Source organism: Plodia interpunctella, chromosome 21 (assembly GCF_027563975.2).
Source record: "Plodia interpunctella isolate USDA-ARS_2022_Savannah chromosome 21, ilPloInte3.2, whole genome shotgun sequence".
Classification (NCBI taxonomy): Eukaryota; Metazoa; Arthropoda; class Insecta; order Lepidoptera; family Pyralidae; genus Plodia; species Plodia interpunctella.
The window spans coordinates 1466999-1481183 of record NC_071314.1 but is presented as its reverse complement, the minus strand read 5'-3'; the positions used below and the strand labels follow the sequence as shown (position 1 = coordinate 1481183).

The 14185-nt window shown below is 36.0% G+C and overlaps 1 protein-coding gene across 4 annotated transcripts in view; it reads left to right on the top strand.

The window, feature by feature from the left end:
- LOC128679151 (rho GTPase-activating protein 9-like) overlaps window positions 1-14185 on the top strand; it is a 109081-nt gene that overhangs the window by 55537 nt on the left and 39359 nt on the right. For 2 of the 4 annotated variants that reach the window (XM_053761197.2, XM_053761199.2), the window contains exon 1: window positions 10469-12165. The exons of 1 other annotated variant lie outside the window; for it this stretch is intronic. In XM_053761197.2, coding sequence (XP_053617172.1) covers window positions 10948-12165 — 1218 coding nt within the window. In that variant the 5' untranslated portion in view covers window positions 10469-10947. Of the gene's footprint in view, window positions 1-10468; window positions 12166-14185 lie in introns of those variants that run through there. One more of the 4 variants, XM_053761196.2, reaches the window with a different exon arrangement.

The following is a 14185-nucleotide window of genomic DNA, read 5'->3' as shown; positions in this document are numbered from 1 at the left end:
AGTTTACATACAAAAGAGTTACTAATTTTTTTTTGACCTTTTAGCGCTAGTCGAATTAGTTAAATATAATAAAGAGCATTAAATAGTCATTACTATTTTAATTCTAAACAATTGTTTGGATAATAAACCTTCCTACGCTTTTTGTATTTTTAATGGCGTGGGCATATGTCGAAATGTGTCATTTGTTGTCTTCAAGGCTGATGGGTAGAAGAATAGGAAATAAAATTTAGGAATGCCTATTTAAGCTATTGCCATCACCACGCTGTCGCCGAACTCAGACACATTCCACGGGAATGCTTGAAAATTGCGAAGTTTATTTAGTACCTATGTGTGATTTTATTTACCGCAATGAATTACTAGCAAAGTTTGGCAAACTGTTACTTATGTTTTGGGCACAAACACGCTGAAAAGGTAAAGGAAAAACATTGTGAGGAAACCAGCACACTGGTTGATTCTTATTAACTTGTATGTGAAATGGAGAAGGCAATGGCAAACCACTCCATTAATTAATAATGCCAAGAAAGTTGTTGTGTGTGTTTCGTTTCGTCCCACGTAATAACCACGACCCTCCGCGAGGGTCGTGAGGAATTCGACTATGAAGTAGACGCTGAAAACAGTACGACTTGCTAGCATTATGAAGTATATGAAGTTAATAGGTATATAATAGCTATATAGTAACTAATTATAAAAATGAGAATCATCCGCCTCATTACCTTAGATAATTTTTGCGCTTATCATGTTCCTGTGCTTAAATTTAAAGTATTTTAACCTTGATTGTATCTACACACACGCCTACTTATCTCTGTAGTCATTAATCAGTGTTACACTTAATTTTTGAATTAATATACTTACCGACTTTTTATTTCACTGCACTTTACAATATGCTCAGTAAATGTTATAAAACATATGAAAGAAGAACGTGAAATTTCGTCTTTCCATAGAAGTCCGATTTGATCCGCCAAATTGTTTGATCATTCAAATCTACGCACAAAATTTGAGCAGTGTCAAAAAAATTACCCTGAACTCGACAGATGCATATTGTAACGGTATTATGTAATCTGTGCTTGTAGTATGTGAGCTTTTTTTTATACATCGCAAGGAAAAACCAGCAATGTATAACCTCAAAACCGGCAAAGTTTGATAAATATTTAACGCGACCTAGCGCCATCTATTAATTCAGTGTGATATTTTCAACGTAACTCAATGCATGATATTAGTGCGTGCTTGTTTACGCTGCGTGATATAGGTTCACCAACTGTACGACAGATGGCGGTACGTGTAACGTTATTTGAAATCCAGCTGTTTCGAAAATTCATTTTCACGGACACAGCTGTGACGTCTCAAAGCCCAGGATCCGCTCGAAATATGCCCTTATTTTTTTCTAGATTTGACTGTTTACGACCAGCATCTAACCTAACGATAACCCTTTATGGTAATACCCTTGTTTCATCTCATACGACATCCACGGGAGGATATGGAATTGACTTATTTTGGAGCGACGACCGACGCGATGCATGAACATTGCGTAGTATGAGTGCTTTTATTTACCGCAATGAAAAACCAGCAATGTATACCGAATCAACACTTGCCTGGGAAAATATAAATACTTCCCAGGTTTTTTCCTTTCCCAGGGCTTTGCCCGCGTGTTTTTCTGCGGAAGCGAAACAGACATTATTTTCATACAAACTTTCACCCCCATTATAGTAATTGGTAAGCGTATTCAAACATAGACATACCGAATTTCATCAAAATCTGTCCATCGGTTTAGCCGCGAAAGCGGAACAGACAGACCAAAAGATTTTCGCATTTATAGCGTTAATATGGATAATCGGGAGAAGAAGTTAGTAAATAATGCAAAGAAGAAGTTCCCACACCAGTAATTTTTTTTTTTAGTTTAAAGTATCATGTTATAATCACCACTAAAATATTAAAAAGTATTTCTATCGGCCACCCAAACAGTTTCTAATTAATCATCTCTACATCCTCAAATAAAATTGATTATCTTTAACCAAGTTTAAAACCACTGATTTTGTAAACACCGTGGCGCATTCTGTTTTCTCTGCCGTCTGCGCTGGTACGGCCACGTCCTGTGTAAAGAATTGTCTTGATTTTGTCTAGAACCATACGGTCTGAATACTAAGGACACATGAACGCGCGAAATGGAACAATTTAAGAGCATTCGACGCGTGACATAAAATCATGTCCTTGCAATGAACCATTGAGGAGTTCCCTTGTTGGGAGCCGATCCTGGGTGCACCGTCTGGTCATGCTTCGTGGTAATTGAAGTGACGTGAAATTGTTCAAATCTGTGACAAGCAGAAGTACCTAGGTTAAAATTAGTTTGTAATGCGATAACTTTTAACCGTTGGTCTGATTTTGATGATATTTATGTAGGAGGTATGTAGGATGTGTCAAAAGAATTTTTAAGAATTTTGTAAAAATGTGTTCGCGGGGTCTAAGTTCGCGGTGAACAACTAGTATATAAAGTATTTTTCTTTTTAACTACCTTTTCCCGCGACTTCACCCATCGCGTGAGAATGAGATAATCATTAAATGACTAATAAAAATACATGTTCAAATGTTAACAGCAAAATTAGCGATGCATCATGCCGACACGGGGATACGGGCTATAACCAATGAATTTGAATTAAGTAAGACAATAGAAGCGCAAACCAGAAATAAGTTACGCCACCGACAAAAAAAATAGCATGTCTATTATATGTAGTTCGTTATTTTTTTGAGCTAACGACAAGATTACGACAAAACTGTGATTGAACGACACTTTTCTCTCTATTATCTAAGCGTTTTCCTTTGTCATAGAGCATCGTAGCCCAGGATCCACTTCGTCAAACTAAATCTTTACCTTTCGACTGTGTTAATTGCTACCTATAGTCTAGTGGCAAGTAATTGAATTGAAAAAACTATTGTAATACTGAAATTAAACTGTCAACCAGTATGCAGGTTTCCTCACGATGTGTCAAACAAAATGACGCTTGTATAATGTTTTGTTATTCCATTTTCTGTGGACTCTACCCTTTTATTAATCATCTGTCGACACAGCATTACAATACCTGCATACAAGTCGATTTGAGTCAGAAGGGTTGTATTCAATTGATCGATTGTTCCGACGATAAAAGGGATAAACTATCATTTAGGGCTAAATTTGAATGATACTTCGGAATGAGAAAATAAATATTTATCATATAGCTTTCTCATACATGAATATAGCATGTGATTATAGGGTACCGGAGGCCTACTACGAAACACACAAACACGTAAGAGCTTATTAACTTTTTTCTATAGACGCGTGGACGCAGAGACGTGTTACGTGTTTTATGTTACACGGCAGTCCCCCCTTGATAGTTGATACGGTTCTCAGATACACATACATATTGATGCCTTCCGCTTCACTTGACGTCATGTTCTGGTAAACAATAAGTTTTTACTATTTTACACAAGTAACGCTGGCTGGCAGTGTCAAAATATTTCAAATAATTTAATTTTATGGTGCAATTAGGATAGTTAATTCGACGAAGAAGACGTAAGCCAATTTTTCATTCATATTCATTAACTAGATTTTGCCCGCGGCTTCGCTCGCGTAAATTTCCATTCTAAACAAGGAATCAAGAGGTAAAATCTGTAATTTTATTGCATATTATTATTGTCAATATAAACAACGTATCCCGATGACTAAACCAGATTTTAAGGTAGACCATCCCCTATACAACTGTGATCCGCATCAAATTACATACAGTACCTACTTTTTGCGTGATGCGCGATCATATAGACGGACAATAAAATCGAAAATAAATTATTTTGGCTCAAAGAAAGAAAGAAAAATAGTTTATTTGGTACATAATGACAATTAAAACTATGTTGACAATACAATCCGGAATTAAAACATGCATCGAAGTGGCTCCCACTCAGCATGTGTTTAAAATATTAGTATACAGCTATTAGTTTTAAATATTTATTTTGTATAAAAAAGCATGCCCATACTTATGTAAATATTGTCTTCTCAGTAAGTGATTTATTTTATGTAAATCTTATGAGAATAAAGTTATTCTAAACCTAAACCTATGTGTCGTGGCTGGGCCGTGACGCTGGTTTTCTGCGGGTACCATACCTAAATTAAAAACTGAATTTAAAACTTATAACTACGTAACTAGATTGTGGCACTACGCAACGCTTATGTTAAACTAAATTAAATTAAGGCTTCTGTTAGTGTCATAAAGACGATCCATAATTATTATGTACACACATAGCCAACTTACAGTTTTCATTTATATGTATCGATGTTTATATATTCTATATATCGCATCATCATCATTCATTTATTTGCAATAAATACATTGAGACAAGCATAGATCTTACATCACATCAATAATGCATTTAACCTGCTGCAGGCGCACAAATATTAATTAAATTGTGTTATACTACATTTATATTGAACAGGAAAACAAACAGTAAATAAAAATAAACAACAACAAAAAAAAAAGAAATGTCATATAGAAATAATAAAAAAAATATTTCCAAATATATAAAAAAAGAAAATAGGCCAGTGAATTCAACGTCAGTGTTTGCTATCCATATATTCTTTAACGCTGTAGAAATATTTATCCTTCAATAAATATTCAGCCTTAAATTTATATTTTGCTTACGGATTTTAAATTGTTGGGAAGTTTATTATAAATCTATTAATTTCTATGTTATGTATTTGTGCAATGTAATGTAGACAATACAAAAAAGTTATACGTACTAAAAACCTGTCTGTCCTAGCGAATTAGAATTTTCCACGTCGCTTCAGTTTCTATGACAATGAATTATTATGGTGACAAGCACCCAGGATCGGTTTCCAACTAGTCTACTGCACCGATATGACATTTGTATGTACTCCGTACCACCCTAATATATCCATGGTATAAACTTTGTAGCTCAGCTCAGCCACGTACACTGCCGTGTTGTATTCAAACGTACTTCACTACAATCACGTATTCACGTGTCTATTTTAGTGTATGTACGATTTTATAGCACCCAGTGCAGCATCATAAAAATGTTATTACTTATTGAATTGGTGCATTAATGGACTTGTTATATAACTTTGTGACCGGCTGTGGAATATTTCATTCAATTGTGGGACGCACGTTAATTTTTTTTTTAAAGGCGCAATTGATTTTCTTGTATCTTCCTGTTAAACTCTTTTCGAACGTTATCTCTCTTTTTTCTTATGAGAAAGAGAGAAAGACAAGGTTTGAAAAATAACGAAACTTCTCTCTATTTAAAAGAGCGCAATTTTCAGAAAAATGAATGCATAGTATGAATGTAAATACAATTTATTATTTTCTATATCTTTTATACATATAATAATAAACGGTAAGTGACCTACACATACTTATATGTAAGTCTGTGGTGGGCTGGGTTATGTCTTAATTAACGAAGAAAAAAGTTGTAATGTTTCCATTGTTTCTCTCCATTTCCTAGAAACTTCATGTGTTTTGCCACTAAATAACAAATTAGTATAATACCCGGAAGATGATAATACAACAGATTAACAAGGCATTTACAGAATCTTTGAATCTGTTTAGCACTGTTCAATGATACCCACGTTATTGTTATTGCTTATAATAGAAAACTGAGATATAAATAAAAACAGCAAAATTTCATTGTAAAAAAATAATACTTACTAAAAAATTCTGCAACACTCGTCGTCCACGCATGAAAATGTACAGAAATAAATTCAATATATGCTTCGTCAATAAAAAGATCTGAAGAGAATATCCGCGAAATACTTCGTCAATGTTGAATATATAAATATCTGCAATAAGCTTCGTCCATTTTTATATGGGACTATACTTTTTGCCCATCTATCTCTGTAACCAAGGCAGGTGATCGATTGATCACCCAATTGATGTGTGCAACTAAGGCGTTAGAGGTCTATTGACCACTCAACCAAGGCCCACGTGTTTAATTCACCCAATCAAGGTGTGCACAGAAGGTGTGCTACCCCAGATGTATGAAAATTATAACGTAACGTTATTCGTTATTTGAATAACGAATAATATCATGACTATAGGCCATATTAGCCAAATAGTTTCTCGAATAAACTTCGCGACGAATTAATTTTGCCCATCACCGGTGCAGATTGCGTGTGACACACAAACACAATAAAGCATATTCTTTCATATGTAAACAATTGTTGCATTGTGTAATTTGGACCTGTTAATGGTTTTATGTCATTTACAACATAATAGGGCCTAATTATAGCTTATCAATGCGATCAACTGGACACACCGACATTACCTACATGTATGTAATGTTAGTGCGTTAGTGTTACGTTGTGGGTGCAACGCCCTGTGCAGCCCCTTTAGTAAACCATGCCAACAAGAGATATATATGTACATTCTCTCTCATCTGAGCGATTTCCCGGTTGACCACCTCGGTGGCGCAGTGGTAAAATGCTTGCCTCTGACCCGAGACGTCCCGACGTTCGATCCCCGTTCGGGTCATGATGAAAAATGATCTTTTTCTGATTGGCCCGGGTCTTGGATGTTTATCTATATATGTGTTTGTTATAAAAATATAGTACCGTTGAGTTAGTATCCCATAATACAAGTCTCGAACTCACTTTGGGGCTGGCTCAATCTGTGTGATTTGTCCTAATATATTTATTTATTCCGCAGCTATTGAGCGTCACGGCCCAGGGTCCGGTTTCCTACATTTTCTTCTCCACTCCGCACGGTCATCGGCAACCCTAGTTGTCACGCCTCACGTATATCATCCTTGACGACTCAAGCCGCCATCTTGGGTGTGTCCCTTCTGCCAGGGCCAAAAGGGAATAGCATAGCCAGACGTTTCTTTTGTACGTAATAATAAGAGACATAGACAGTACACGTCTTTATTACTTGCGGGTTTGACAGAGCCAATATTTTCGAATCTTGAAGGCCAAGTTCAGCTGTGACTGCTGTAAGGCTACTTATTGGTGTAATTAAAGGTCTTATTAAAGTCTAGAATTTACGCGCAATAATACTAAATATATCGGCAATAAAACAAGAAAAATATCCAAATTAAAACAGTGGAAATGTTTTGTTATCAAACATTTAATATGTCTCTAATGAGCAAGAAATTTTTTGCAAGAAATTGCGATAAAATTAACTGAGATTCGCTCGATACGCTCGAGAAATTCAACAATAATAAATTAAAGTCTTTAAAGATGGTTTTCTAGTGTTGAGAGCAATGCATGTTGGTTCTCCGCCATCGTGGTTAATATGTAAATGAGACATGAGTTGTTAATTTTTGATTACCGAAATTGCAAAAGTTTCATAATCAAACTAAAAAGAAAGAAATTTTAAGTAGGCAGTGAAATAATTAAAGTAAACAATACGTAGTAGAGAGCTATCATTGAATCCATTCCGTGTACAGTCACCCACTGGTTCAATTCAGTCAATTTACTCGTACAGTCAGCAGTCACAACTAATTGCGCTCAATGTAATTTAATCTCAATTAATACGGCTTCTATATTCTTCACTGGACTGGCTGGACCTTGATGGCTTGTGAAGTAACTGGGTGATCTAAATTGGCTTTGAGCCTGGGTTTAAACTGGATGTAAACGATCAAATATCTATTAGATTATCCTAGCGTTGGCATCGGGTCAAAATATCAGATTAGGTGTCATTCAATAACATTTATTCACATCACCTTATCAATAACAGTCTTTTACTTACAGTTTTTCCATTAAAATATTACAATTACTTCTTTTTCAACAATACAACGTAAAAATTGGCGTCTCGTTTTTTACATAGTTTTTTTTTTATTTGTTTATTCCCTCGTTTTATTGAGGAGGCAAAGGGTACTAGCCCATACAGCCAAGTCTTTTGTATTGAATATCTATATATACCTATAAGAGTGGCTAATATCCACTGAAGAAGAAGGCATAAGCCAAGTTTTTACATAGATAATACATGCTGGCCTAGTAACTTTTTAAAAATCAAGGTCAATGAATGTCATCAAAGGAATCATCAACAAACAGTTGACAGCTGTCAGTGCAAATAATACACACTATATTTCAATAGAGCAGTGGTGGCGGTTTAAGCAGTGGAGGTCCCAGGTTTGAATCCTAAATGGTGCTACTTTTCAACTGGAGTAACATTATTCTTATGATCAGGAAGATACCTGTTTGGACTTTGAAACTTAATTAACGTGAATCATTATTAATAGCAACCACTTCCCATTATCATCGTCTTTGTATCTCGCACCCGCATTTAGGTACCTTAAAAGGTCAAACCAACTGAAAACAATGTATTGCCCACCCGGGTAATAGTACCGCTGAGTTGTGTCCTTTTTGTAGTGCTGCAGTACACTCATATTTGTATTGTGTGTGTTATTAATATGAAGAACCTGTATGAGTTGTGTATTTTGTGTTGTGGCTACAAATAAAGATTTTATCTATCTATCTAATCTTTAGCACATAATATTTGCATGCTTTTATTACGTACAGGAAATCGATATACCATATCTAAGTTATCTGTGGCTATTTTTAGCACTATTCTGCCTTCATTAACAAATGCACATGCAAACCGCGCCAAAACAGTGGCCATTGACAGCGGAGATCCAAATTCGAAAAGTCATTTCCTCATTTAAAAAGTAAACGCTAGAATCGACCTTAGTTATCTGTGGTAGAACATTTTCTTCACTGAACGTTTGAAGATGTAGTAATTTTCTTATGAATGATCGTTGTATTTTCCTTTATTCATTGATTAAATAGGGCTAGCAACGCGCGTGTTGCACCAAATTTATACCTTTGTAGTGTGATTTCGTAACTACGTAAGGTATCTGTTTCATTGCTTGGCGGGAAACGTTTTATGGCTATCACAGACTATAGAATTAATGGGTGCAAAGACCACCTGAGAGTGGCTGATATAAAAGCTTTTATGTTGATTCGGCCAGTATTACAACAATTTTTAGAAATTAAGTGCTATTTATTATCTTCTATATCTCTGCGTTTATTAAAACTTTAAGTTGGTATGTCTTTACTTATGGGACTAACAGAAATCAAAAAAATTTTAGAATTTTTGTCTGTCTGTATGTTTGTTCGCGCATCACGCAAAAACTACTGGATGGAACTGGACGGGGCACAGTTTATATAACGGATAGTCTCTAGTATAGGTTTCATCGCGATACGTTGTTTAAAATCCGAGATATTGACAATAATAAATTGTAAACGGACGTACGAAATAAACGCGGGCGAAGCCGCGGACAAATGCTAGTGACCTATAATTTTATAATCTACTTATTCGTTGTTTTTTAGTCATTTTATTCATCTCGCTTGAACTAGCCAAGTAATCGTGAAATTTTATGTTGTGATTTATTGTAATAATGTAATTTGAAATTTGAAGTGATGTTATAAGAATTAAATAAAATAACAATAACGAAAATCAGCTTTAAATAAAATATAGTTACGGTAAAGTTATTACGAAAATAAATTACAGTAATTTACAAATTACATTACTATTACCTACCTATTTTTGTTACCACGAACTACTGTAAATTAAATAATTATTTTATACCTACCTAAAATATGCCATTAAAACTACTAAGGAGACAGATTTTCTCAGATACATAAATAGATAAATAATTCACGAAAAACTGTTTTAAATATAGATTATACGAGTATTTTGCCTGTGAAAATTGCTTTTTCAAACTAAAATGTTTTTTTTTTATTACATAGGTACATTCAACAGCACATCAACCTCCAATTCATTGCAAACTCGCCGCTATTACCGCTCCATAGAGGTTCATGCAGGGTAACTTGATGTGCTGTTGACTGTACCTGTCATTTTGTATTCGTGTTATTGGGTTGGTACATCTTTAATTAATATATGGGTCGACTACATCTTTAATTAATCGATAAATCGGTGCTTATTACAAAAGAACAATAAATGTGATATAATTTATGTCTACTTCAGACACGATCTATTTAATTACATCTGTACACATGATTTCGTATAATACATGCACAAAATCTGAAATCTCTGTAAATATATCAGATAATTTTCTTTTACTTAGGTATTTATTCTTTAATTTTGATTTGAGGAAGATAAAATACAATTTTTTATTCGACAATGTTTTCGTACCTTCAGATCAGGTCAAGGAAAAACCCGATATTGTTTTCAGTATATGCTGATACAATTAACGACACAGGCGGACGACTATAGGAGGAAAACCAATTTTGTATGCATCGGGAATACCGACCCCGTTCTCATGTGGAACGGCTATAGCTACAGTTTGTTTAAATCGCTACGGCGTCCCGGCGCCCGATTTACTTCATTTATCTAATGCATAGTGCATTGCTTTTAGTTTTTAGTATGGTTACGCCATGCAGCCGAGCTCACCACAGAAATAACGCAGAATATCGGTCACACAGGCTCCGTACAGAATGAACGTTAAATTAATTGCTGGACGGCAGAGCAACACTATCGCAGTGGACGTGCCGCGCGCGGACGCTTCCGTTCGGTATTTAAAAACGGGGAAAAAGCGCGCGAAGTTATGGACCGATCGAATCGGGAATAGTAACCTTAATTTGTTTGTTGTTTCCGGCCAGTATTTTATTACACTTTTTTTTATTATTTACTTTTTTAATTATTTAAAGTTATTCCAATACCAAGAAATTTTACCGCGTACAGAATTAAATGAAGAGCGAATATTATCGCGAGGTCAAATTTCTTCCGATGTTTTCGTAACTTTGTATTAATAAGAAGCGGTCGTGATAAGCAATCGCGGTCGAGTGCAAATGTCGCCGATAGCGCATCGTAGCGCCAACTGGTATGTTCTAATGAATTTTAGAGCTGTGCAGTTATTTACTAATGGACGGTAAACCTCGTCCCTTCGCGGAATCCGTTGATTCATACACCGGTTATCGCTTACTGTGTGTTTTGAGCGACGTCGGGGACAATGTGCGAAGTGGCAAGTTGGATTCCGAGCGCTGTGGCGGACACACTGCGCGCGCAGAGCTCCTCACAGCCTGTCATCGCGTGGCTGCAGGTCCTGCGAGACTCCATTGAAGAATACGACCCTCTAATCGCTGTGAGACCACCATCTCCAGAGTACGAAGACTCTGACTGTTCTAGCACCACTCCAGACAGCGCTTTCGATGAAATCCTCTCTCAATTAGGCAAAGAGATCTACAAGCTAGACGAGTATCAAAGAAACTTAGTTCCAGGTGAAAAAGAAGTTTCCTTAAGCATTCTCAATATTTTTGACGAATGCATTCAGGGAATGCACGAAAATGATAAAAATAATGAACTAAAAGCAGTTGAAGAAGTTGATGAAAATTGTGTTAACAGTGTTGAGGAGTGCAGTGACGGTGAATCGACGTTGTCTGACGTCTCGTTCGTAACCAGCACTCCCGCTAGGAGTGCTAATGTGGCTAGTGACGCGAACAGTGACGTAAACAACATATTCGATAGGGGTGATGGTAAGCCGGTGCCGCCGCCGCGTGTGAAACTGAAAACGCCGTCATCTACGTCATCGGCGTACGACAACATAGATTTGAAGACTCAAAACACAATAATGGAGGTGGCAAAGAGGCTAGAGTCTGACAGCGACAGTGAAAGCACGTGTTGGAGCTACAAGGAGTGCAGTTCCGATACGGAAAACGAAGGTAGAGATGCGTACGCGAAGGTATGGTCACACTCCAGTGGGTTTCACAATTCGGACGAAATCTTGAGGCGGGTGCTGTCGCAGAACCACGCGACCGTGTCTAGATTGTCTTTCGATTCGGCAAACGACTTCGAGCCGCAGCAGTATTCCGTGTACGCTCTAGAAGAGGTGGGAGGCAGGTGCGTCGAAAACGAAATGCCAGTCGTCGCTATGACACCGGAGCGACCGACGGACGACGGCTACGAACCCGTCCGCGACGCTATCACCGACGAGAACATTTACGAGGAGATCGAATACGGATTGAGTTATACAGATGAGGGATGCTCGTGCGGTGGCAGTGTGGAAGTCGAGAGCTGCTCCATTAGTGCCAGTTCCGAGGGGGTCGGCAGGGAGAGTCCTTTGTACGAAAACCTTAAGGACCACGACGCGTACGCCATTCCTCCAGACGTCATTTTCTGGAAGGAGCGAATCCTCGGCGACCCGTTTTACAACGACGATGAAGAAGATGAAGTAAGTTTGAATCATTACATAGAATAGGTATATTAGTAATAATGTTTAATATAAGTAAACAATGCGGTCTTAATATTCCTGGCTTTAATATTCCCGCTAACGCACATAATTTTAATACCTATTCAAAGTGTGCAATTATAATATCTAATGTGCATATCACGGAAACTAGGTGTATTTGAATAGATATCATATCTATCGGATGAAGTCACGGAAAATGCAAATATACGTGTAGATGGCGCATCGGTTAGTTTATTAATTAAATGTTATTTACTGACTAATTAAAATGTACATTATGTAGGTCGTATAGCTTTAAATTCTTAGAATGCAGCAGAAAAATTGAATTTTGGTCATTAGGTTCCTGTTTTCATAATTAATGACCTCAAATAATACCAAGCTTGTTAGCAAATGTCATTAGAAACATGCAAATTACAACCAATATGTGTTTCGCATGTTAATATCAACCAATCAGGTTGACAATTTAATTTTGATATTATATATTCGATGTAGTATTTTTTAAACTTTCGCACATATAAATTTATACACTTATGTAAATTTATTATATTCAATTTTGTTGCATCGTTTGATTGCAATATTAAGATCTTGTATTGGTCTGTTGATCACGCAAACTTTTCTAAAACCATAACTAGATTAGCTCCATAATGATAATAATGCATTTATTAAATAAAAGCAACGTAGGTCTACAGTAGGTACCCATGTATTTGCAAAAAATAAAAAATCGCAATTGAATGATCTCAAATTGCATTTTAACGGTCCTTCTCAAATTTTGAGATGACCAAAGTTAGTCACGTGACGGGACAGGTGAAAATAAAATTTGTATGCTCATCAGATGCGTCAGAAACATTATTTACGATTGGCAACACGTGCGATTTCAGTTTGTACATACGTCAATTAAAATGGCTGACCAAAGATGTGGGTTACATTGATGTCTTCGCCTCAGGGTTATAACTAGTTAGTTGCCATATTGATCGATTGCCATTGTTGTCTCTAGATTAAAGGGTCTTACTCATACGTCAGATTTGATGTCTTTTTATTGACTACCGAATGAAATAATGCCATGGCCGATTTATAAGTGTGTGAAGTCATCATGTGATGTATTGTATGTGTATTTACGATGTTCTGACCTGAATTAAATTTTTGTTTCAAAGTAGGTAGTATGTCGATATTGATTGTGTTTTTGTTTTTTTTGAAAAATAACCTATTAGCCGTACTTTATGTATATCGATATTGTATTATTGTATATCAAATTATTGTAATACAATACAATACAAAGGCTTGTATTTACTACAATTGCTCATAATTCAGAACATATTCAGACAGGCGTAAAAATTAAATTAAATACGCAATATTACATATATTGTAATTTCAATTGTGGTTTGAAAATCAAATGTAAATTTCCTTTTTTTTTCGAGTGTAATATTTTATGGCCTGTGTTAGTTTTTTTAAACAAATGAAGCTAATATAATATTTTCCCTTGTGCACTAACAGTTACAAAGGATGGCATAGATAAACAAAACTCATTCATAGTTTCAAGCGAGGTGTGCGACACTCCTGCGTCATAGTAAACATTCTTATCAGACAAATAATGAATCATAACAACGTTAAGGCGTAAGAATTAGATTGCATTGCACCTGGTGGGTGTCCATAAAATGACTCCTAAAGTTGGATTGATGAGATTTAGTAATTCAGAAATTAGACCCTTCCAGGCATGTTTTCACATCAAATTTTAAATTAGGAATAGGTATAGGATTCTCAAAAAGCTAGTGGCATTTCGGAACGACCACTGCTGGAACTCAATTAAACAGTGTTGCTGTGAGGTTGGTCCCTATATTCTCGTAGGTATTTATAGTCACTACCTGGTTAGCCATTAGCTTGATTTTCTTAGATTTTAGGCAATTTTAATCAAAGTTTAAAGTTATCTGTGCCCTCTTTTCTGTTAGTTTCGCAGCATCTTATATTAATTACGCAACTTTATTTGTTGTAGCTTTTCCATTCGAACTTT